We start from the raw sequence: 25,454 nt of genomic DNA, 5'->3' as shown, positions 1-25,454 counted from the left end.
CCAACTCTGTCAGCCTGTCTTCATAGGAGGGGTGTTCCATCCCTCTGATCATCTTTGTGGCCCTTTTCTGGACTCGCTCCAACAGGTCCATGTCCTTTTAACACTGGGTGCCCCAGAGCTGAACGCAGCACTCCAGGTGGGGTCTCACAAGAGCAGAGTAGAGGGGGAATATCACCTCCCTGGACCTTCTGGCCACACTACTTTTGCTGCAGCCCAGGATACAGCTGGCTTTCTGGGCTGTCAGCACACATGCAGTTTGCCAATGGCCAGATATTCACCATGTGGGGCCCAGAGAAGCTTTAAGTGTTGAAAGCAATTGGGTCACTCCTTCTGCTTTCCCACAAATATCTGCCTCTGGAAGGGACACAGCAGTGCTCAGCAGTGACTAACAGCAGGAACAGGAATACAATGATGAATGATTAAGTTTGCAGGGAGACTTGAAGAGCAGAACAAGTATTCTCCAACTGGATATAAAACAGGGGGGCAACATGATGATTTTGGAAAATGCCTTTGGGTTTCAGTGGCCACAGAGGATGAGATGAGGAAATGAGGAGGTGCACCTGTGACAGGCCAGCACCTTGTACTGCCCAACCACCTCCAAATGCCTGTGCCAACCCCAGGAGAGCTCTCTTACAAGGGATGATGCTCTTGTAGCGGTTCTTGCTCTGGTTACACAGCTCCTTCCCAGCATCACAGGGGTGCAACAAAGTGGAGGACAGTTGCTGCAGAGGAAGAAGGCAAGCCCGCTTTGCATTGGCACATGCTCTGGGGCCGGCTAAGGCCAGCTCCATCACACACCCAAGGAAGGAGTGAGGGCTGGGTGGACAGTGTGGCTAGGTGGGAAAGAAAAGCTAAACCAGACCTGATACTCTCTCAGACGCCCAGCACCGTGCCTGTCGAGTGATTCATCCTCTGTCAGCTCTGCCTCTATTTCTGCCCTCTTAAACCTCTTCAGAGTCTCCAGCAGTTCCTCCACTGGGATCTGTGTGTTCAGCTTGCACACACCTACAGAGAACATGAAAGAGAACAGGAGTTTAGCATGCACCTGATGGCTGGGCCTGGAGAACCACAGCTGGGACTGAGCTCACATTGTGGTGATCAGGACCCCACCGAACCCGAGACTGTCCCTCCCCATGCAGGTCTGTTTCTTCTGGGAGTGTCCCTTTCCCCACGCCAGCTAGCTCTGATCCCCTTGCTCTTGTAAGTACCTTACAGAGCCTGCAAGCACCCTGCCTGGGCTTTGAACAGGCAGCCTGTCCAGACAAGGCATCAGGGCCTCTGCTTATACTGCACCTCCTTGACATCTTCGCAGGGGGATAGTGCTGTTGCTCTCCGAGGTTTTTGAACCGTTGTACTTTTGCCTGCAAAACAGTGAGTCAGGCCCATAGACCATAAGAAGATAGTGACAGAGGAGAGGCTGTTGCCCATGTAACAACCCTGCTTCCCACCTTGCTTTATCTCAGGGTTCACTTGGACACTCTCTGGAAGTGCAAGGCACTGGATGGCTCACAGAAGGCAGGAGAGGTGAGGCACATACTGACCTGAAGAGCACGAAGAGCAGCAAAATCCCCAGTGCCAGGAGTACAATGACCAGCACTACTGCCAGCACCACAGGCATCCTCTCTAGCAGCGGTGTCGGCTCCTGTCCTGCAACCAGTGCAGCCCAGACTCAGGCTCCCACACAGCCTGAATCAGGCACCAGGAGATCCCACAGGGGCATGGGATGAAAAGCAGCTTACCTCATCTCCCACCACAGGCTCTATACTGGAGAATAGCTAAGCTGGTGGAGAAAGACTGCGTGCTTGCCTGGGTGTGATACCCTCCAGTGTGGGCCCTGTCTTCCTAACTGCCCTAGGCACAGCCAGAGCCTGGTGAGGTGTTTGCATTTCTGGGATTGTACTTGTAACAGGGGAGTACTGGGATTAAGACACAATATATGACAATGGCAGGGATGATACACAGTGTCCAGCTGCCACTGGTGCCACACCTGTGCAAGAGGCCTGATGTTGCCCAAAGCCCATCTATCATAGATATCCTCAAGACCCAGAGAACTTCCAGGAAGATGCTAGTAAGACCACAAGACCCTACTGCTCCTGGGCTCGGCCAGCACCACTCCGTGGGAAGCGGCCAGGCTGGGAAAAGGGGACGTGCAGGAGAGACTCTCAGGCACAGGGAGCGAGGAGCCCACTTACTTACCGAGAGAGAAGCTGTAGCAGATGCAGGTGAACTTCTCTGCCTGTGGGAGGAGACGGAAGGGAGAGCTCAGGCCACTGCTTCCCCACCACCCTCCCTGGGGACAAAGGCCTCCCACGCATGACCACCAAATGCCCCAGCAGTGGCCGAGGACCCCGGGGACACTGTCCTGTCAAGGTGCCTGGGCTCTCAGCACAGGGGCCGGGACCGGAGCCTGGGCAGCCCCGCTGCTTGCCATCGGCACCCAGCCCAGACCGCGCCGAGGGTCCCGTCCCCGGCTGGCAGCATCCCTGGAGAGCGGCAGCCCCCCTCCCCCCGTGACGAGTACCTCCTGTGAGCGCTGGATGAGGCGGAGAAGGGCCGTGTAGTCCCAGCCCGGGCGGAGGGCAGCGTTGCGGTAACCCTGCCCGTGGGTCCCGGCACCCAGCACGAAGTCCGTGGGGGCGGTGAGGTTGAGCACGGCGGCCACGTAGGTGTCGGGCTGCCGGCTGGCGTTGAGGGGCTGCGGCTCCCCCGAGCAGGCGCCTTCCACCACCGTGCCATTGTGCGTGGCGGCCACGATCAGCTGGTGCTCCCTGCAAGGCAGCGCGCTGAGAGGGCCGGGGGAGATGCCCTGTCTGACGGGGAGAGCGGGGCAGAGGCGGCTGCGGGGGGAAGCCCAAGCGGGGGCCGCGGAGAGCAGAGCCGCCGGAGGCTGCACTCACCTCACCTCCGCGGGGGGACGGGCGATGGGCTGGAGGGGAAGCACGGCCGTCCCTTGCGATGGGGAGACGTCACGGACGCTGCGGCAGCTGATGCCGGCAGGGTGCGGCGTGTCTGGAGGCAAGACCCAGCGGATGAGCAGCAGCAGGCAGCACAGCGCGGCGGGGCTGGCTGTGCCAGGAGCAGGGCAGCCCCGGGCAGCGCTGGCCGTGGAGCACAGCTCCCCTGTGCCCCCGCTCGTCCGCAGCGGCCAGGAGCCCACCGGGCTGGGGACAGAGAGCCGCCTCAGCCGGGGCACACGCCAGGGCCACCCCGAGGGTCTGGAACACAGCGGGCCTTACCCAAGCCGTCGGGCTGAAACTCCCACAGCGACGCAGCCCCGGCTCCGATGGCCGTGACTCCCTGTAGCGTCGCCGTGTAGCTGTGGCCGAGGCCGTGCCCAGGCAGCGGGTGCTCGGTGACCGAGCGGCTCAGCCGCAGCCGCTCCATCTGCAGCAAGCCGCCGTCCCGCGCGCTCCTGGCCGTGATGTTCAGCTGGGGACAGGGGACAGAGCTGGAGGGCAGCAGCCCCGACCCGCCCGCTGGGAACCTGCCCACAGCGCACCGAGACGGAGCAAAGCCCTGCGCCAGCCTCCCCTTCCCTGCGCCTGCCCCAGCCGTGGAAGGCTCCACAAAGCAGACAAGGAGGAGGAGAGGAGGAACCTGGAGCCAACACTCAAGATGTCACAGTGGCTGCCTCCGTGAGCAAAGGACCAAGCCTCTGTGAAGAGCTGAGGGCAAGAGGGAGGCTGCTCTTTGGAAGAGGTGTGTATACGTGTCATGAGCCCAAGGCCAGCTATGGTATTGCAACACCTCAGGCACTGTTGTGATATCCCCCACAAGAGGAGCCCTCAACTTGTCTTTCATCTCACAGGTCATTATGGCTTTCCCTTCTTTACTCTCCTCAGGCTGCCTTCATGGAGCTCCAGGCAAGGAGGTGCCTGGCAAGGTGAAGGAGACCACACCTGGTACCTGGTATCCGATGATCTCCCCTTTGCAGGGGGGCAGCGCCTTCCACCTGAGAGACCCCGTGTTCGGACTCAGCCTCAGCTTCTTTGGTTTGTCCGGCACTGGAAGCACAGGAGGATGGGGTCACACACGGGGCTGGTGGGGAAGGGCTGAGCCCAGAGCAGGGTGCAGGCAGCTCCTGGCTCAGGGGACAGGCTGCAAAGGGACACCTCACACAGGGTTTGTCCCTCACAAAGGCTGCATGTGCCACCACAGCAAGAAAAGCAATAGTGTGGTGAGGAGGGGGAGAGTGAGGAGGGGGTATGCTGTGCTCGGGGGGCTCCCCTACAGTCCACAGGATTCAAGCAGCCCTGATTCCAGGACCATCACTGCAGGGAGTGGATGATCATGCTGAACTGCTGGGCAAAGGGGACATTATCTACCTCTGTTATCTGTTATCGTGTGGCACAGCCCATGATCATCCCTTCTCTTCTAACCCTTGCGCACATACCGGTTTCCTCTGTCCTGACCAACCACTTGAAAAGAATTGTGCTGGGCGGCAGTGAGATGGTGACAGTGTAGTCAGTGAAGGGCTGCAGAGGGGGGCAGATGAATGTTCCCTCCTGGCCATGTAGCATCTCCTCTCCCTCCACTTCCTCAGCTTCACAGGGACGGGGGGAAGGCCCTGCAAGACGGCAGGTCGCCCGCATGTGCTGGCAGGTGTCAGGGAGCCTGCAGGTCCAGTTCAGTTTGATGCTGGTGCTTGAAATCTCCAAGGTCCCAGGGACAACCTGGAAGACCTCTGTGAAGGAAACATTGTGAGAGGGTCACTCCCTTCCCTTCCCCTCCCAGCCTTGCAAGGGTGCTGCGGTCAGACAGCCCTGCTCCTCACCAGTGGGGTGGGAGAGAAAGAGAGAGTTAAACTGGTCACTCCAGCTCTCTGGAAGGGGAGCAGAAGTCTGGACAGAAAGGAATGTGGGTAAATGTGTGGACTACTATTGCTCAAGGTAGTTTTCCCCACTGGATCAAAACGGAGGGGTCTGTGGGTCCCAGCATCTCTACAGTCCAATAGATGCAGCTCTTAGAAAGACCTAGCCCTTTCCTGCTCTGCATAGACCCCAGGAGAAAGGTTCATTTTCCCTGACAAGTGTAGTGAGAGATGGTGCTCTAGGACACCGTACAGAACAGCCCTCATGCACCGCATACCCAGGAAGAGCATGAGGGGAAAAAGGGCCCCAAGCTGCTTCCCCCATGAAAGGCCAGGAGTACAGGAGCTCAAGGGACTGGAGCACCCATGAGGGGCTCATACTATGCACAAAGCTCACACAGTGACTGATGGAGCAACATTTGACCCTGGTGCCTTGTGGCATCTAAGAAGGCAGGGCTATTTCAAGCCCTAGGAACGCTGGAAAGGTACCCATCAGAAAAGGGCTGGGGGGGGCTGGTTGGCAGCCGGCTGGGCATGAGCCCCCCGTGTGCCCAGGTGGCCAAGGAGGCCAGCAGCATCCTGGCTGGTGCCGGGAACAGCGTGGCCAGCAGGGCCAGGGCAGTGCTGTCCCCCTGCACTGGGCACTGGCGAGGCCGCCCCTCGACTCCTGTGTTCAGGTTGGGCCCCTCACTGCCAGGGGGACGCAGAGGGGCTGCAGCGTGTCCAGAGACGGGCAGGGGGCTGGTGCCGGGGCTGGGGCACAGGGCTGGTGGGGAGCGGCTGGGGGAACTGGGGGGGGTCAGCCTGGAGAGGAGGAGGCTCGGGGGCACCTTGTGGCTCCCTGCAGCTGCCTGACAGGAGGGTGTAGGCAGGGGGGTCGGTCTCTTCTCCCAGGTGACAAGTGACAGGGCAAGAGGAGACGGCCTCAGTCTGTGCCGGGGAGGTTTAGGTTGGGTGTCGGGAAAAACGTTGTCACTGACAGGGTGGTGGAGCACTGGGACAGGCTGCCTGGGAGGTGGTGGAATCACCAACCCTGGAGATGTTTAAAAAATATGTAGATGCAGTGCTTAGGGACATAGTTTTAAGTGATGGACCTGGCAGTCCTGGGTTAATGATTGGACCTGATGATCTCAAAAGTTATTTCCAACCTAAATGATTCTGTCATTCTATGAACCTGCCACATGAAGTCAGCAAAACACCCATGGGAACCAGACGGGACACCCTAAAATCTTGGGCTATGGCATGAACCTGGCCCCAGGGGGAGTCACAGAAGAAGCATCCCCTCCCCCTCCCACAGACCTCTCCACACCATCCACGTTCACAGTCTCCTGCAGTGAACCAGTTCCAAGCCCTCTTGCTGTGGCCCAGGTCTCAGGGCACTTGCTGAGCTGGAGAGCAGCAGAAGGCTATTGTTTTCAAAAATTATGGGACCCCTCAGCTGTTTTCCTAATCAGCCCATTGTTGTCCTGTTCTCCCTTGGAGGGGACCTCAGTGCCCCACGCTGTGAGAAGATGGTGCCAAGCCTGTAGCCACCACAACTCAGAGCCTGAAGGGTACCAACCCACAGGGAGCAAGCTGTGGTACTCACAGCTGCGCAGTCTGAGAGGAAACAGGCAGCAGAGCCCTCTGATCCCCCTCACCCAACTGTGATACCACACAGACCACACAAAGCCCTCTCATGCCTCTCTCCCTTGTGCGTACCATCTTGCCAGAAGCCCTCAAGAAAACCCTTATCTCTCACACCTGCAGCAAGAACATCCCACCCACTGGTGAACCACAGGCTGGACTCAGGGTGGGCTCAGGGGCTGCCTCAACACCGCTTTGAGCAGCATATACCATTTCCCCAGGCAGGCAGACAGCCTGGAACCTCCCGTGCAGGTACAGCTGGAGGACAGCTCAAGAAGGGCAGAGTGGGGCAGTCAGGAGAGCTCCTGATGCCTCCCTTACCAATGCACTCCACGCTGGATCGAATGCGGATCCATCTGCCTCTGCTGTCCCTTCCATTCCAAACCTCTCTGTATACAGGTTTCCCGTGACTGATGGACTGCACTTCCCTCGCACATTTGACATGGGTGAAGGTTGGCTGGAAACCATCAGTGCAACTCAGCATCACTTCTTCGTTCTTCCTGTAATTCTCTTGGTCTGGTATCAGTCGGAGTCTTGAGTCCCAGCGGGGCCTTTGGCACATTTCTGGTAGAGGTGAAGGTGGGTGTTAGCTGGGCTGGGAGATGATGAGGTGATGCATGGGTGCCTGGTGGAAGAGAATTCCCCAGCAATCCCTCCAGCCCCTGAAGGGAGAGGGAAGGTGCCATCCATCTGCCAGGATGTGACCCACAGGCAAGGCTTGCTGTAATGGGGCTCTCATTGTGTACCTGAAGCGTCAATGATCACTCATCCATGAATCTGCCCCATCCATCCTTGTGTCCAGTGACACTACATTACCTCCTCCATAGCCCACACGAGGGAGCTTCCCAGGAAAATCACCCCTGCACTAGAAGACACCCTCTGACCACTCATTCAGACATGTCACCCACTCCAGCTCAGGTTGCCCTTGATGGGCCATGGCACCATCAGTCCTGCTGGGGCGGATGTCTCTCCAGCCATGGTTCATCACTACCACAGGGTTCAGAGATGTCCCTGTTACACTTCTGGGGTCCCTGTGCTGGCTCAGTCAGTCCCTCAGCTACTGTCCTCCTGCCCCACGCCACCATGCAGTGGGACATGCAGATGAGCAATGCCTTCTCCATTCACACCCTCTGCTTTACCACAGCTCCGGCCCTTTTTCCCTGGCACAAGCCCTGCTCCTCCTCCACACCCCTTCCTCACCACATTCACCATCCTCTGGGCTGAGCAGCCACAGCCTGTCCCAGGAGTTTGCTGAGTGATCTGGGGGGAGGCTTTATGGCAGTGGTTCCTACAGGCAAGGATGCTGGTACCTGGGAAGGAGCACTTCCCAATTCCAGCCTCTACAAGGTACTCTGAGAGGCATCAAAGTGCTTAAAACACAATCTTATTTCTCCCAAAGGGGCAGAGAAAGGATCTCACAAGATTCAGACCATCTTCTGAACAGCCATGAAGAAGTACAGACATGCTGGTGAACAAGCCACTTAGCATCAGGCTTTGCTCTCAAAAAACCCTGACTGCAGAAGGCAAGAGATGTCCAGCTGAGTACCCAGAAGCTGTGTCTCACTGTCACACAGCTGCGACCTACCCCACGCACAGGCACCCAGCTGCTGCCCACGCCCAGGCCCAGCCAGCCAGCAATTTCCCTTTTGCTCTGCTCTCAGCAGGCACAGTGTTCCTTGGGCACACCTGGGGACAGGACGTGCACAGACAGCTGTCATCCTGCTCCCTGAAGACCATTCCCCTGATTCACAATGCATGAATTCATACCTGATTCATGCCTGCAACCTCCAGGGAATGACTGGCAAACTGGCTTGGTGCAGGGCATGAGCCACCCCCAACCATCCAGCCCAATCCTGTCTTTCCCACAGCACCCCCAGTGCACCCACACCCGCATGTGCTGGCAGGTGTCAGGGAGCCGGCAGGTCCAGTTCAGTTTGATGCTGGTGCTTGAAATCTCCAAGGTCCCAGGGACAACCTGGAAGACCTCTGTGAAGGAAACATTGTGAGAGGGTCACTCCCTTCCCTTCCCCCCCCAGCCTTGCAAGGGTGCTGCGGTCAGACAGCCCTGCTCCTCACCAGTGGGGTGGGAGAGAAAGAGAGAGTTAAACTGGTCACTCCAGCTCTCTGGAAGGGGAGCAGGAGGAGTCTGGGGTCATGGTGCTCCCAGAAGCTGGATGTGATCTTTTGGGACAATTCTCCCAGTAAGACAACTTGCCTCCATTCATTCAATCATCAGGACATGGTGGGGGTAACAGAAGCGGAGGACAGTGTGTCCCCAGCTGGGCTGCATCACCACTCTCATTGCACCCTTTGAGGTGTGTGACTGTGGTCATCGTTTGGTGCCATGGGAGAGCACAATGGGACACATTTCATCCTGCCCTTGCAGGACCTGCTTTCACAGTCATCAAACCAAACAGCACTGGTCTCAAGGGAAAATCATGACATTCCCATGCTGACTCTCACCCAGACACATTCGCAGTATCCTGCCCTAGTAGATGACCAATCTGCTCCTGATGCCACCCTTACCGATGCACTCCACACCGGACTGAATGGGGATCCAGTCACCTCTGACGTCCCTTCCAAACCATGGGTGTCTGTATACAGGTCTCCTATAACTCGTGACCTGGACTTTGCTCAAACATTTGATTTTGGTGAAGGACGGCTGGAAACCCTCAGGACAGCTCAGCATCACTTCTTCCTCCTTTTGGTAATTCTCCTGGTCTGGTGCCAGTTGGAGTCTTTGGTCAAACCGGGGCCTTTGGCACATTTCTGGAAGAGATGCAAGTGGGTGTTAGTTGGAGTGGGATGTTTTGAGGAGAGTCAGGGGTAGGTGGTGAGGTATCAAAAGTCATTCAGACTATGTTAAAGTGGGGCAGTCAGGAGAGCTCCTCATGCCTCCCTTACCAATGCACTCCACGCTGGATCGAATGCGGATCCATCTGCCTCTGCTGTCCCTTCTATTCCAAACCTCTCTGTATACAGGTTTCCCGTGACTGATGGACTGCACTTCCCTCGCACATTTGACATGGGTGAAGGTTGGCTGGAAACCATCAGTGCAACTCAGCATCACTTCTTCGTTCTTCCTGTAATTCTCTTGGTCTGGTGTCAGTCGGAGCCTTGAGTCCCAGCGGGGCCTTTGGCACATTTCTGGTAGAGGTGAAAGTGGGTGTTAGTTGGGTCAGGATGTTTTGAGGAGGGTCAGGGGTAGGTGGTGGGGTATCAGCAATCCCCAGCAATTCCTCTGGTCCCTGAAGGGAGAGGGAAGGTGACGCACCCATCTGACAGGATGTGACCCCTCAGTGGGGCTTGTTAGGATGGAGCTCTCCTTGTGGGTGAGGGTCAGCCAGGGCTGGGGCCTGACCAGGAAGGTGGTGGATGAGGATGTGCCAGAATTCAGTTGAGGAAAGGTCCCAGGTATCAGAAACAGGGAGATCTGAGTGGCCCTGATCAGGCATCAGAAGCGCATCCCTGTCCACAGTGGTGATGGTCAGTGCTCAGAGATGGATGAATGGGGTGGGATTTGACCACAGAAGCTCCTTAGGAGGCACCTCCTGACACCCTGCTTACCCATGTACACTATGTTTCCCCGAATGGGGACCCCGGCATCACTGCTTTTCCTCCTGAGCCACGCATCTCCATTTACAGATGCAGAGTAGTTCAGTGGCTGAGCTCCCCTGCACGTTGGACGTGGGTGAAGGGTGGCTGGAAACCACCGCTGCAGCTCAGAGTCACTTCCTCATTCTGTTTGTCATGCCCAAGCACTGGTGCCCTCTGGGGTCTTGGGTCCCACCAAACAGGCCGTTGGCATGTGTCCATCAGAGGTAAGATTGGGTGAGGGGTATTTTGGGGAGGTGACAAGAGGAGGCTTGGGACAGCTCTCTCCTCCCCATGACTCTGACCACTCACCCTGACACAGAGCCGAGGGAGCGCCTCTGGGAGCACCGCGTGTGCAGGCACTGTCCAGGGGCACAGGGCTTGTCATCACCCCTATCTCCAGGACTCCCAAGCCTTCCCTGGGTTCCAGCTACGCATGGGGTGCTTGACACCCTGTTCCCTTGGCCCCCCTCGTGTCCAGCTGAACAGTGCAGCAGTGACAGCCTCCCCCACCAGAGCTCACCCAACCCTCAGAGAGGCTTCCCAGGGGAACACGGGACTCTCGCGCAGCTCAAAGAGCCGAAGCCTCAAGCTGCAGCCCTCTAACTGCTCCTCCTCCTCCTCCCAGCCTCGCAGCTGCAGCTCTCCATCTGGAGCCAGAAGACGCTGGCCAGCAAGGCTTCCCCCTTGGAACCCCTCCCCAGGAGCACAGACCCGGCAGCTGCCCGCAGCAAGGGACTGAGATAGAAGATGCCCGGACACTGCCAGGACAGTGGAGAAAGCCAAAGCGTCTGCATCTCCCGCTGCTGGCCTGTCACCAGGTGAGGCTGGAGCACGACCATGTCACGGGGGGTCTGCCCCCAGGGCAGGACCCCGGGTCAGGGTGATGGGGGCTATGCTTACCCTTGCAGGTAGCAGTCCCGTTCCACAAGGCCTGCATCCCTCTGGAAACGCATCTGATGTGGGGGACCGATGGCACATACTCCCCAGCACAGCTCAGCTGCACCGAATCGTTCAAGGCGTAGCTGCTCTGCTCCGGGGTGAACTGCAGCCTGGGGTCCCAGTCGGAGGGAACTTCACACCTTCCTGTGTGCAAAGGCCGTGAGGGAGAGCCCCGAGCACCGCTGGGCTCAGCAGTGTCCTCGGGGGGGGAGGAGGCCCCATACAGAGGGCTGCTGGTCCCCCTCCCTTCAGAGGGGCGGCAGAGATGGGCACCTCCCAGGATGCGGCCCTGGACCCCAGGGACATTAATACTCCTTGCACCCTCAGGTGCGGAGCGGGCGGGTTACCCGGTGGCCCTCCTGCCCACACAGGTGCTGTGGAGGGGTCCCGGCCAGAGGGATCCAGCAGCGCGGCGGCTGCTGCTCTCCCCTCGCTCTGTCCCCCAGAGACAGGAGCTGGGGGAGAGCCAGAGCCAGAGGGTCTATGCTGGCATTGCTCACCCTCCCACCTCTGGCCCTCGAGGCAGCTGCCAGCAGCCTGTCCTCAGACCTCCACATGTAAATTCACAGCACTGGCCACAAAGCTCACACCCCACCCCATGCACCCAGCCTTTTCTCTGCACTTCACCCAACACGGGACTGCTTTGTTGTGCCTTGGTAGGCATGTCCCCTAGATTTGCTCACCCAGCACAAACCAGGTGCATGAGAAGGTATCAGGTTAGGAGGTGGCCTCCCCTAAAATAGGATGACACAGCCCTCTTCAGCTGCACATCTCTCTACAACTGTCTGCTTGCTGGCAGGCAGCACTCATGAGGCTGCAATCCCTTACACTAGAACACCAGCATCACCACACTCCCCTTATCTTATTGCTCACCTGCATTCCTGCCATCCTGCTGGGCACTACCTGCTCACACCCACGTTCGTGCTTATTTGCAGCGAAAAGCCTGCTCAAGTTGCCAATTTGCTTTAGCTCTGTCAGTTACACTTCTTTTTTCCTCTCTATCTCTTGCCCAAAATAGCCCCTCGCTCCAAGGGCTGGGTACCTCCTGTCTCATATTCTTCCATTCTCACTCAGGAGGGGCAACACCCCCACATCTGGGTAGGCAGAAAAGACTTGACAGGAACTGCAGGTACATATTTAACCAGCTGTATGTTTAGTTGCATTTTTCACCACGTAGATTGGGCAGCTGATGGAAGTAAATTTTCACTTTCCGTTAGCTGCTAGACAGGAGTGCTGCTTTCTCTCTGCATGGCACTAACCTGGTCTCTACCTTCTGACCAGATACCAGTTTTCATGTAACAAGGAATGTACCTCTCTGCGAGCCCTTTTCAACCAACAAATTCTGCTGTAAGTACCCAAATTTTCTCCCGAGTTTCTGGGGTGCAGCCAGGCCAGGCACAGTGAATTTGCTCTGCTTCCCAGCACGCCCAAATGACATTAGGACTCACCATGAAACCCTGATTGCCCTGCGCTCCTCATGCAGCAGGCCAACAGACCACAACAGCTGCATCACCCCAGCCACAATAAAGTCCCTGCCAAATAAATGGAATAAAATACCACCAGATTGGCAAATGGAGAAGCAATTATTTCAGGCAAGTGAGAGCTACTTGTGAAGGCATTTTTAGTGCTTTGTTTTGCATTTCAGGGCTTTAAAATCGTGCCTGTACAAAGTTTATTTGTTGATGGGGATCCTTCCAGCTTCAGTCACAGCAGAAACGTGAACAATCATTGCTTGAAAACAGGTTTGTGGGGCCTGACCGAGCAAGAAGCAGTTTGGGTGAATGAAACCCCTCCAGTGGAGACAGCCCTAGGAGCTGAGGGGGCTGTGAGTGCTCATGAGCAGCTGGCCCTCCCAGACTGCCCCAGTCTTGACCTTCAGTGCAAAGGGGGCTTGTTGCTCCTTTTCCATGTGCTTCCATGCAACCTGGTAGCTGTTACAGTCGCCGCAGTGGCACAAACCCCACTGGCAGCACAGGGCTTGGCAACGTGCTGAGCAGGAAGCCAGGAGGAAAACAGAAGTTCTCCTTTGTGTGCAACCTGGTGACACGGGTGCAGATTTCCAGAGATATCTGGGGCAGTGATCTACAAACACTGATGCTCTGCTGGCAGGGGTGGTTGTAGCTGTATGCCAGAGCTCTGCCTTGGTCCCAGCCCTCCCTAAGCTTCACACCAAAACTGTTAGTGCCCTTCATGTAGCAAAGCATTTGCTCCTGATAAAACCATGAACAAATCTCTCTAAAGGTTCAAGAGGCCTTGTATGGTGCTTCCTTACCAAGTCCGGGAGTAATGCTACATCTCACGGTTGCTGATTTAGAGGTGTAATAGAGTGCAGACTTACTGTAGTACAAAGGAGAATTCGTCCTTAATGTTTAAAGTTAATGATTTTTTTTTACTAAAAGGTGAAGCTTTTGCATGCTGAAATTAGGTGTAATTCAGCATTATATTGATTACTGCTGACAGGCACTTCGGATTGATTCAGCCTTTCCCTTAGTTATGGTTGGTTCACTGAAGTACAAGTAAACAGGTGCTGTGTAAGAGTCCTATGCTGTAAGCAGGTGTGAAAAGATCCCCTGGACTCAGCTGGAACAACAGCCACACATTTCTGACTAGGCTGGCCTGCTTTGTCAGAGTTCCAGTGAATCGATTCTCTTAAACCTGGGCATTTATCAGCCCTAAACCTTTTCCAGAGACATCAGCACCTTTTCCCTTTTCTTTTCTTCAGGAGAAAAGGGCCTGGCAGAGGTGCAGTTTTTCTCCCAGGCTTCCTCAGTCCTGTCTGTGTCTGCTCTGATCCAGTGTGGTTTCCAGTGTGGCATCAGGCAAGGGCAGATGGCTGAAATGTGCTTCTGCAGAGACTGCCTGTGTGCCAGCGGTGTGTCAACGGCCACATGTGCCTTTTCAGGCACAAGGACTACACCAGCTAGCAGTCCCACAGGCAAACCTTCTTGCTGCCTCCTTGTACCTGGCAGTGCCCGCAGGGTTCTTTGCAAGCACCGGTGGGATGCCTGTCCTCTGCAACTCATCCTTCCCTTTCTGGGTCCTCTGAGCTCTGGGGGTGGTCATTCGTCCCCCTTTTTTCTTCTCCACAGGCTCCCCTGTGCACTTTGGCCTGCTAGATGTGGCCCTGTCATGCTCACACATGGGGCAAGCAGGGGCTGATACACCACCCAGACCCATGCTGGGCATGGACCATGCCAGGCAGAGCGTGAGGGCTGGGTGGGAGAGATAAGACAGGCAGAACCCACAGCTCATCCCCATCCTCAGAGGAGCCAGAGCCTAGAGAGCACTGCTGTAGGGGAGTGCACCAGCCTCAGAAATCAGCCTGGGAATTAATGCTGTCTGACAGAGGGATGGATAAGGCAAAATCAGCTCAGTTGCCTTGCAAAGGGTTTGTGTACACCAGCAAGGCAAGCTGAGAGGCTGCCAAAGCCTACTGACCTCCTGCACACAGAACATTTTGCTAGCAGCACCTGTGCCCCCACAACACCTCCAGGGCTTATTTGCACCTCTGCTGCTGCAGAGGAGCTGAAGACATGCAGCTTGTCACAGCATTGATACCATGTGCATTCAAGCATCTGCAGCTGCTCAGAGCCCTTCCCAGTGACTTTTCTGTTGACTGTTTGAGGCAAAAGCCTAGAAGTCTCTGCTTCCCCACAGAAGGGGGAAGAGAAGATGCCCTCTGTTCACATCTGTTTTTGTCTCAAGAACATTGCTGAACACAATCCAACTCAACCTCACTTCTCCAATAAGCCCAAATCTAGCAGGCGCGTGATTACCACTTGGGACTCACTGGGAGAAAAATCCATGACTGCTGGGTGCAGTCTGGACACACAGGGTGGGGGACACACCTCTGTTCTCATCCTTTCTTACACTCCTTCCCCGATCACTCTGTAACATTTGCCATGGAAAAAGAGCTCCTCAGAGCAAAGGGGCCTTTTCTGTAGCCCAGGGTGGCTGTTTGTGCGCTTTGGTGGTGGCCACGGGGAGCTGTGGCACATGTGAGTCAGAGGGTATTGGATGTCCACCATGCTGTGCAAAGGAGACGGATGCACACACCTCTGTGGGGGGGCACAGGGCACTGCTGAAGAAGGGAGGGTGCGCAGAGAGAAAGGGGAAAGAAACACTCAGCTTCTAGTCTTGTAGGGACTAACAGCATCCGGGAGACTAAAGAAACAGTCATCAAACACTGGTTTTTACCCTGCACTATGGTACACAGAAAGCCGCCCACAGGCCCTCCACCCCCAACTGCAGGAAAGAGGCTGACACAAGTGAAATTTCCGTGTGGAAAATATGGTGTAGAAGTGACCAAACAGGCACCTCTCATTGGAAAATACCGTGTAGATGTGACCAGACAGGCACCTCTTATAATATGCAATGTGTGCTCGCTGCAAAATGGAGAATGCTGAACGCCTAGGCAGTGGTAACAGAAGGTTAGTTTGTTTGCCTCATACAGTCAGAGATTAACTGTTACTTTTTTTTTTTTCCAAATTGATACTATTAAATGAATACTCTCCTTCTTAGTATTGCTTAATATCCATGAATACAGGCAGCACTGTACAGAAATACCTGGACTGCCTGTCCCTGCTGCAAGGGGAGTTATGAGTGGCAGGCAAAGCAAAGTGCTGGCATGCCCTAGAAGCACATGCCGGGAAGCATCAGGAGAAAGGAGAAATAGCTATGCTGGTAATTCAGGTCAGGCTTCTGGGTTCAGCCCTTTGCTTACCAGCAAAAGATGTACTTTCTTGCCTTATATTGTGCCCTACACAAAGCATAAAAGAGAAGGTGAAATGTAAGGAGCAGCAGGCAAAGTTCAACCCTTTTCCCATGGCAGCTCCAGCAGCTAACAGAGATGACAGCAAAGTGCACTGGAGTCTCGCTGTGTTGGATGCCACGTGCTCACTGAGAGGAGCTAAGAAAAGCAACCACCATTTCCACCAGTGGAGAGTGGTATTGCAAGCCACCGAGGAGGCATCCTAGGGTCTTAAAGCATCTCTGTACTCTTCAATAGCAACCAAAGCTCCAAGTGGATCTTTAAGAGGGATGGGCAGTGTTAGGGAGGGGAAGGGGCAGAGAGACCTCCAGGCTGATCTGCTTGGGAGCAGTGCCAGGGAAAGGAGATGGTGAAGCAGGTCACTGAACAAGGCACCATGGGAAGAGCATGGAAACGGTGGCACTTTAATCTGTACTGCTCTGCCATGCAACAGGGCGTCTGGCAGGGTTTTAAGAACAGGAGGTGAAATACTTGTTTCCTGAATCTATAATGTAAAGTGGGAGCATGGTGGAGCACACAGTTCACAGCTCCAAGGGTGTCAATCCCCAAGGCACTCCTCTGCAGCATCTCTTAGGGTTTGTGTTTCCCACAGGATTCACTCTAGGCAGTGCTTGAAATTCGAGTCCCACTGGCACAAAACCTTTCAGATTAAGCGTAGCCTTATTTTACCAAGCACCCAAGCACCCATGAGGTGTTGCAGCTACACCTCTAGTTAGGGCTTCTGGTTAGCTGCTACTAAATTGCTGCACAATGTCAGGCAAGGCTGATGAGAAAGTGGCAAGGGACAGCCTGGATCACAGACCTTGACCGCAGGGAAAATATCCCATAGAAACTTCTCAACCTGCCTCACAGGTGCACTGGGACTGTAATGGGATGAGGCTTTTGTACTGGTGCAGCATCTCAGGGGTGAGAAAAACCCCATAAGAACAGCACTGCAAAACAGTAAGGTGACAATAGGACAATGAGACAATGAGCCCTGCTCATTGCACGGTGGCCCCATGATAGATTGAGCAGAGCAGCAGCACTGCACAGGCTCACACATGAACCACATGTACCAACCACATCCTCTGCCTGCAGCTGCTCTGCTCCTACCTGGGCTTCCAGCCACACAGCATGCACCCTCACCCCCTGCCCAGCGCCGGGACGCAGCTCTGCTATGGCAGGGAATGCCTGGAAGGGTACAGCAATGTGCAGTGGGAGCAGCTTGTCCACCGTTCCCACTTGACTGTTCCCCCTCCCTGATTGTACCCTAACATCTGCCAGGGTCACAGGAGATGCTCAGGGACCCTGGGGAAGGGGGACTCCTGGGTCATGTCCTGTCCCTGTGTCTCCAGTCTCTGTTCAACAGCTTTACACTGCGCCACTGCCACTGTCTGCCCCACAGAGGCCCATTCCACCCTAACCTGCCCCATCCTAGCCTTGCCCTGTCCCTCAGTGAAAGAAGGCCCTCCATCTACCATGTGGTGGCCTCTGCACAGGTCCTGGGTGGGATGAACCTGTGTGCTGAGGATACAGGCAGGGCTGCCTGCTCTGCTGGGTGGGGCTGGCAAATGTTTGTAGCTTGGTTCCTCTTTTCACAAACACCAATGTGCAAACTCAGCAATACTATCTCTGCTGCTGGCAGCCCCAGTCTCATCCAGGGGCATCTGGGTGACCAAGATGTGCAGACCAAGATGCCAAGAGTCTGCTGGCCACCAGGTCCCCACTGCACTCCAGTGCACATGGTATGGCCTTAGTGTGCACCGTGCAAACAAGCTGGAAAGCCACACAATGCTTGGACACAAGTGCACGTGCCAGCCTGGGAGGACAGCTTCGGTGGGGGATCTGGGAAAGGGGAAGCCACTCTGGGAAGGAGGATAGCCTCTGTTGCACGTTTCACTCTTGGTGTTTTGAGTGACAGTGTGCTGTGCTCATGCTCCCTGCAACCCCAGGGACACATTTCCCCTGGGAATGAGCCTCTATGGCCCATATCACACAGTACAGACCCTACTGTCATTTCACATCAACAACTAAAGATCCTGGTCCCATTCCCCGGTCTCTATCACAGCCAAGGCACTTAACTGGCAGGTTTCTCTAGCCTGTGTCAGCTCAGATGCATCCCAGAAGCAGAACAGGACAACACAATTCGATGCTAGTTTAATGATTTTCATCACTTAGCTCCAGCAAGACTGATTTAGAGAAATACTCTGATTCAGGCATGTGCAGAGCAACACAAGGTCACGGCCCCTGGACCACAACTCAGACCCCAGACAGTGCAGCCTCCTGTGAGGTCGGATAACGTGAACCCACAGACTGACTCTGCTGGGGTGAAAGTGTGCAACCTGTGTAGGAAGAGCCCAGAAGAGCTTTGGGGGTGCCCTGGCCTTCCAGCACCAAGGAAACCTGTTAAAGAGCAACTGGAGTACATCATAACTCCTGCTCCCAGGGTCTCCTGGACACACAGGCTTGAGCTCATGGCTCCTCAGATCTTTGCTGGGCAATAGCACCCATCTCCACTGCAGTGAGGACAGAGCATCTGCACACTGTGCAAAGAGAGACCACCACCTCTTGCTCCTAGGGGACATTTCCCACTTTGTGGAGGAATATTTCATTCCTGGCAGAGGCTTTCCCAGCACACTGAGGTTTGCTGTCCTCCACCCCCAAACAGAGCCTTACCCCACCACAACCCAACTAATGCCTGAGTCTCTTGGGTCCTGGTATGGACATCAGCTCCAGTCCACTCTGATGCAGCTATTGCATCCTGCACATGGTATAGGTACACAGCAAACCTGCAGCAGAACAGTGAAACCTTCTCTTCAGCGGAGCGAGGAGAAAGCACTTCTTACCTGTTTCCTGGGGTTCTCCGGAGATGTTGGGGTCTGGGTTTTCCTGCTCCTGTGCTGCTAGCAGAGGTGTGAGGAGGAGGAGAAATGTCCATCGCAGGGCCATGTTTACTTATGCTCCCAGGGCAGGACTGAGGTCTCAGACCCTCTGGCTGCCTCAACAGCACACACGTCTGATTGCAAGAAGTGCAAGCACAGAAAGGAAACTGCCACGCAGAGAAATCACATATGGTGCAAGAGGCTTCCTCATTGGAGAGGGAACTTCTGCCAGTGCCAGCGTTGCTTTTGTTCTCTTCTGTGCACCCAGGAAGCTTCACATCCCTTTTGCAATCTAGCTGTTTTCTGATATCTTGTCTGAGAACCACAGTTTTCAGGATTTCTGGCAAGAGCAATTACTAGCTGCAATGGCTAGGTTGCCTCCTTTCCTGGCACAGATCTTAGCAGTCCCAGAAGGACTTGTGAGGTGTGCTGGTTCATGGCTGGGGTTTTGCAGGAAGATGTAGCTTCCATACTCACACAGTAAAGTCAAGCAGAGACTACATCAGACAACTGCCACCTTGTTACTGTCTGATAAGAATCATGATAAAAAGGACTTCTAAAGTGCAGTGGCATTTAGTTAGCTGGCAGTGCATGCCATGGGCAGGAAAGCCAAGGTTTTGGCAGGAGTGGCTGGATGCTCAAGACTGGACTGAGATCAGATGCTCAGGAACAAGCTGATGAGAGCTCTGGGGACCTGGAGCCCATGGGTTGTGGCAGGTTGTGTTGCCAACACATGGTGGGAGTGGGAATGACCATGAAAGGGTGAGAAGGTGGCACAGCCATGGCAGTGGGCAGGGAAGGGGCTGCTTGTGAAACTGTGTGGCTGGAGGCTGGTGGCACTGGTCACAGCAGCAGACCCAACCATCAAGAGGTGGCACAGGGCAGGAGTTCATGAACTTGTGCTCCAGCTTCCCCAGCCACCCAGCAGCCCTTGCTGGCTGTGCTTGGCATACTTCCCCGCTGAAACACACAGCTGTAGAAAAACAAGCCCTGAAATCTTCTCTGAGGCTTTGCAGCAAGGCTGAAGCCCCTTGTCATGGCCGTCCTTTTTACTGTGGTCTGCAGCAAGGCCCAATACTCCCAAGGCTGGGGTCAGGCTCTGATTTCGGCTGATGCACATCCGTTGTTTGATTTGTACACCCCATGACACCTTTATTCAGCAGCATCGAGCAGGACAGTGTGGGGTGACCCTCTCCACATGCACTCCCCCAGCCACCCCAAAAATCTGACCCTGAGCGAAACATGCTAGAAGTCTCATCGGGCTTTTTTTTTCTGCAATTATGGTGCCTGAGGGCAGATACTCCAGCAGTCTTTTGCCTCTCAGGGGCAGAGCTGGAATCTGCCTGGCCACCTTCCTTGTGCCTTCCTATGCTCAGAATGGCAGTCTCGGCCTCTTCTCCCTGGTCTGTTTCATCTCTTTCTGCAACAGAGCTGTTAGGACCAGTGGTCTGCCCCAGTAAGCTACCTTTTTACTTACTTTGCTCAGATGTGAAGCTTACCCACAGAGAGCAGGGCACATCCTGGGAGGCAGCTGGGAGGTAGCTGTGCTCTGCCTCAGTGTGGGAGGTTTGTGAGGTGGGGGGAAGCAACTGCTCCCTGCCCCAACAACAGCAGCAACTCAGATATCACCTCTCCTTGCTCCTTGGTGATTCTGGGTCTTTCACAAAATAATCAAAGGGCTGCAAAAGCAAGCTTTATCAGTAGGAATCTTTGGAAAATGAGTAGGGAAATTCCATAAATTAAAAAAGACTGAAAAAAATCACATCCCTGGTCCCTCTGTGCATCAATCCTAGCACAATGGTTGTCAGTTCCTGTGTTAACAGTATATGGCATCTCCACAAGCTCTTCATTACTCCATCTGAAATTTCAAAAGCCGTGGAGGAAGGGTGGCCCAGGCAGTTTCCAGGAAGCCCTCTCATTCTTTCACTCTTCACACTTCCCTTTGCTTTACATCAAAAAAATCCAGCCTTGATTGTAACCTGGGCTGCACAGAGGATCAGGGGTGTTGCAAGCCAGTGCCGCTGTCCCCAGTGGGTCCACCAGCTACATGCTTTGTTCAGACAAGGCAAACCAAAAGCCACAAAGACAGCTTTGGCTTGTTTGCAGCAAGACAGGATGCAGGTGTCCCTGGACGTCTGGGTTTGGCAGGTCCCACTGCCTCCCCTGTGTCACCCTGCCGCAGAGTGCACCCTCCACATCTGGCACAGCCAGGAGGACGGGCAGGGCGTATTTTGGCAGGGTGTAGGCAGAGAGCAATGTCCTGCTGTGATGCCAGGGTCCAGGCATACTGCCATGCATATGTCCTATTTTGCCACAAACATCACAGTGCACTGGCATTTGGGCCACACTTTGCAGCCGTCTTGCCACCCTGGGGGATGTTACTCCTTCACTGTGAGGACATGCTCTCTTATTGACCCTACAGACTTTGTGGCAGATGTAAAGCTCTTGACATCTTTGCAAAAAGGACTGCTGGCTGCTTCTGCCGGCTCTTCTTTGCTCTTTTTTTTGTTTTGTTTCTGTTTGTCTTATTGAGCTTTTACATCTTACCTGCCTGATACTATTTTTTGTCATGACTAGACATGACTTCTTTGAAGGGGCCTGTGTTTCAAATAACCTCTGGCCCTGGCAGGTAGCCCTGCTTGTCCCTCCCTATCTTTTGATACCAGGAGCCTTGAAAGGCCACCTTAAATCTTTGCAAGCTTGTATCTCTTTGTATCGGTGGTACAAAGAGGTGTGCATCCCTCGTCTAAAACAGGGGCCCCATTGCTTGGGCCAGGTGTTGCAGAAAAAGGGCTCCTGCCTGTTCCTGGCCTCCTGCCCACAGCTGGAAGTCAGTGCTTGCACCCACATGCACAACTCCTCTGCACGATGCTCTCCAGGACCAGTACCTGCCTTGCTGTCCTCACTTAAATCCCTCCTGCACTGTTGCCCATGGACCATGTGCAGACGCTGGTGCAGAGAGACTGGCTTTTGCCCCATGAGCATGGCAGCAAGGGGAAATAGGGGCTGTGGGCCAAGAAAGCCACTCATGGGCAATGCTACCACTGAAGTTCATTCAGAGAAAACCTTGTGGGTTTCATTGTACAGATGGGGGCACTGAGGCGGAGAGGGAGTCAGCAAAGGGGGCGAGGAAGGAAGTCTGCATGGCAGATGCTGATTTCAGTGCTAAGTCCCAGGATGGTGCCGCAACTGCAACACTGTCCTTCCTCCAGCTGAAAGGGAACTGGCCTGCACCCCAGCATCTGGTCTTGCCTCAGATGCTGCCACCAGTGTGGTCACACCAACCAGGGAACTGGGAAGCAGCTCCTGTGACCCCAGGCTGGGACAGCCACCACCTCGGGAGCTGAACTCTCCCCAGGCTATGCTGCAGCTGGGCTCTCTGAAAGCTGTTCTGAGAACGCACAAGCTCTCAGGAGTTAATATAAGCTCATACATGGTTTGATTGGCCCCAAAGCTGGGTTGCAGCGCTATCCCCAGCCGGGCAGCCCTTGCTCTGTACTGCCTGGCTGCTGCATTGAGTCTTCCAGGACCTGGGGATGTGTCACTGCCTGCTGAATGCTGGCATGCTGAACATCAGGTCTGGCTGCCAGGAAGAGCGTGAGAAGGAAAGGCATTCCCTTCCCTTCCCCAATATGTGGCTTTTCCTTCAAACACATATTCCCACTTGCGCTTTGTGCTCCCTTGCATAGATGTTGGCCCCTCTGCTGCCCTCAAGTTCGGTGCTGCCTGCAGCCCTTGCAAGAGAAGGGTCAATCCCAGCAGAGCATGAGCCCATTTTCCATCACACTGGTGTTCCCCTCCCTTGCTCAGCTTTTAGTGCCTTAAAAAGCTGCTGTGTTAACGTGGTAGCTTCTTTGTTCTCTGTCAGATGCCATGCAGTTGTGGTGATGTGACAGTCACACGTTTCTGCCAGGCCTAATACTGGTGGCTACTGAGTCTGTTCAGTGAGACACCCTCTGCTTTCCCATGAGCCTTCCTGGATGGCAGGCCTTGCAGGTCTGTCCTTAGAAACTGTTTGTGATGTCCTGGCTCAGCCATAGGGTTCCGCCTCTGAAAACAGCTCTTTTGCTGTGGCTGTAGACTCCCAGGGCCTTGTGCTCGTGCTGGGGCTGCCTGTTCTGACTCCATGTGCATCCTTGTGCCATCTTTCCCCACCTGTTCTGCCTTGTGCACATCCTCATCCCACCTCTCCTTCCCTGTCCTGACTCCATGTGCATCTCTCTCCCACCTGTCCCAGCCTGTCCTGCCCACACCTGCATCCCACCATAGCTCTCCCAGCCTGTCCCCAAGGCAGCCTGGCAGTTCTCTGGCACTCAGGTGCCTCCTCACTTCCCAGTCTTCCACAGCAGCCTCCGAGAGCTGCCAGCATTGCTTCAGCCCTGACAGGCATCTATGGTCACAGCCTTTGCCTTGAAGGTGAGTCAGGTCCTGATGACCTGGGCAGAGAAGGTCCAAGGGGACCTGCCAGAACCCTCTAGCACTTGGCACCAGCAGGTCTCTGTCTCTCAGCTGGCACATCAGATTGTCATGCACATCTGGATTCCCACTGCACCCTTAATCCCCCTCCCAGCCATGCTGACACCTCATGCCTTTACCTCCCCCGCTGCTGGATCCCACAGTCCCTGGCCACCACTCCAAAGCAGACCCTCGTACCGTAAAGCTGGGCTCCTCTTTGCTACCCACATGCTGGATGCTCTGCTCCCAGGCTTCATCCCCAGAGCCCAGCACTTCTTTTCTAAGACCTGCTCTGTGATCTGCAAGGAGGCCAGAAGCTGCTTGCAAGGAACAGGAACGGAGGACACTGCTGCTGCTCCAGGACCCTGGACAGGTGACATGAGATGGGCAGGACTGACTATACATCTTGCTGCTTGACCAGAGCTACCCCTGGCCTTGCTCTACACCTCAGCACATGCAAGGTGAGCACCAGTGCTGGGGTGGCACCGGTGCTGGGGTGGCACTGGTGCTGGGGCTGGCGACTGCCCTGTGCCTGCTAGGACGTGGGGCTGGCCCTGGCAGGCAGCCTACCACCACGAGGTTGGGAAGGGACTTTAGTTGGTGCAGTAAGAAGGCCAGGGACAGGCACTGTTTGCTAGTGAAGGGTTGCTGTGTTTGGGTTCAGGGAAGCACCCAGGGTGGGTCATGCATGCAGCATGACCATTTTACCTGTTCCCACCTCCTCTGGAGCTGCTCACAAGGCTCTGGGCCAGCATCAATCCCTCTCTCCATTACCACCCACACCTCACAGCACTCACCTTTCTGCTGCTCTGTCACAGGTGAAGGGATGCCAAAGGATGCTGAGGTCCCTGTGTCAGGGGGCTGGCTGAGCTGCCCTCAGAGAATCACAGAATGATCAGGCTTGGAAGTGACCTCTGGAGATCATCTAGTCCAACCCCCTGCTAAAGCAGGTTCTTCTCAGACCAGGAGACTCTCCTCAGACCAGAAGCTTCCTCTGACCAGGGTCATCTCAGGACACAGCAGCACCAGATGGCTCCTCTCCCTCTTCAGCCTGCCCCTCGTGGTCCCACATCCCCATCAGGATCCTGCAGATGACCCTCCAGGACCAGGACACCAGCAGAGCCACCAAGCCACAGCAGCAGTGCTGGCAGCTACTGTCCCATACATATAACTGCATGCCTTCCGGCCTCGCAGGCTTCACAGGCTTTGTGCCCCATGACAAGTTCCTGACTGGGACAGGCTATCTGACAGCCATCAACCATGACCAACTTGAGTTTAGCTGGATGATCCCAAAGAAGACTTCAGCAGCCGCAAACCCCATCGCAGCAACCCCACATCCAAGCCTCTGACACCCTAACCAACACACTATGCCTCCCCTGCACCCAAGGCTGCCCCAGCAGCAGGCACCCAGCAAGCAGCTCTGCATCAGCTGGAAATCCCCTCTCCTGCCCCGGAGCTGATTCAGCAACCTGCGGGCTGTTTGCTAGCGCACAATCCCCTTCTCCACTCGGTCCAGGCAGCACATGTGGGGAGAACAGCTTGGCTCTGTGCAGTTTGTGAGCAGCCCTGGCCATCTATCCTCCACTCTCACAGGTTAATTAAAACAGCCCATGTGCAACCCCTGGCTGCTTGGTGCCTCTCCAAGCCAGGACAGGGGCTTACGTTGCTTCTTTTCTGGATTTTTTTTTTCTACTGTTTTGACTTACTCCACCACTGCAGACCGTTTGTCTACATCGATGTAACAAACTCAAGTGTGGTGTCCTTGCAGGAAAGGCTGGAGCCTCAAGCAGAGTTTCCCCATTCTCCTGGGAGCTACTGAGGTGCAAAGGGAAGGGCTGGGCTCTTGGGGCTCATTCCTGCTGGATTTGACATCCAGTACTTGTGAGTCTAAGTTTAAAAGTCCCAGAGCCCTTCCTTGTGAGTGACCTGCAGCCTCTGAGCTGCATGGCCAGGTTGTCCCAGGCTCTGGGTCCCAGCCCCACAACCCACCCTTCACTGCCTCCTTCCCATGCTGCTCAGGACTTCCTTCCACTGCCCACAGGTGACAAGTGCCAGTTTGACCACACCTATGGACACCTTACTCACAACACCCTGGAGAAGCAGATGGTAGACTGTAATACGTGTGAACTCCTGTCTGAAACCTGCTTCTGTCCCTGCAAGCATGCAGAAGGAACAAAGACAAGGAACCCTGAAGAATGCTGCCTCCCTGAGACGTGATCTAGCTCCCCCCAGCAGCCTGAACTGACAGCTCTGGTACCTGGGGGCAACCTATCTCCTTCTGAAGGTCTGGTGTTGGCTGTGGTGGAAGCTGGGCAAAGCCTGCAGTGCAGTGTCCCAGCAGAGGTAACCCTCATATCCTCCCCAGGGGTGGGATGAAATCACAAGACAGGGTAGC

General features: G+C 55.2%; 1 protein-coding gene across 7 annotated transcripts in view; it reads right to left on the bottom strand.

Annotated features, from left to right (window-relative positions):
* LOC102050566 (receptor-type tyrosine-protein phosphatase kappa-like) overlaps window positions 1-23,159 on the bottom strand; it is a 32,504-nt gene extending 9,345 nt beyond the window's left edge. Inside the window, exons 1-15 of one of the 7 annotated variants that reach the window (XM_055698822.1) lie at window positions 18,569-23,159; window positions 10,934-11,116; window positions 9,341-9,583; window positions 8,963-9,205; window positions 6,758-7,000; window positions 4,394-4,684; window positions 3,907-4,004; window positions 3,237-3,429; window positions 2,898-3,009; window positions 2,522-2,768; window positions 2,197-2,236; window positions 1,542-1,647; window positions 1,294-1,361; window positions 863-1,005; window positions 635-722 (exon numbers count right to left, since the gene is read on the bottom strand). In XM_055698822.1, coding sequence (XP_055554797.1) covers window positions 635-722; window positions 863-1,005; window positions 1,294-1,361; window positions 1,542-1,647; window positions 2,197-2,236; window positions 2,522-2,768; window positions 2,898-3,009; window positions 3,237-3,429; window positions 3,907-4,004; window positions 4,394-4,684; window positions 6,758-7,000; window positions 8,963-9,205; window positions 9,341-9,583; window positions 10,934-11,116; window positions 18,569-18,671 — 2,401 coding nt within the window. In that variant the 5' untranslated portion in view covers window positions 18,672-23,159. Of the gene's footprint in view, window positions 1-634; window positions 723-862; window positions 1,006-1,293; window positions 1,362-1,541; window positions 1,648-2,196; window positions 2,237-2,521; window positions 2,769-2,897; window positions 3,010-3,236; window positions 3,430-3,906; window positions 4,005-4,393; window positions 4,685-6,757; window positions 7,001-8,962; window positions 9,206-9,340; window positions 9,584-9,710; window positions 9,905-10,003; window positions 10,129-10,933; window positions 11,117-18,568 lie in introns of those variants that run through there. The other 6 variants (XM_055698823.1, XM_055698826.1, XM_055698824.1 and 3 more) reach the window with 6 other exon arrangements.
* Window positions 23,160-25,454: the final 2,295 nt, after the last annotated feature.

This window comes from Falco cherrug, chromosome Z (assembly GCF_023634085.1).
Source record: "Falco cherrug isolate bFalChe1 chromosome Z, bFalChe1.pri, whole genome shotgun sequence".
Classification (NCBI taxonomy): Eukaryota; Metazoa; Chordata; class Aves; order Falconiformes; family Falconidae; genus Falco; species Falco cherrug.
Note: the sequence above shows the minus strand (reverse complement) of the source record. Positions and strands in the feature narration are given on the sequence as shown.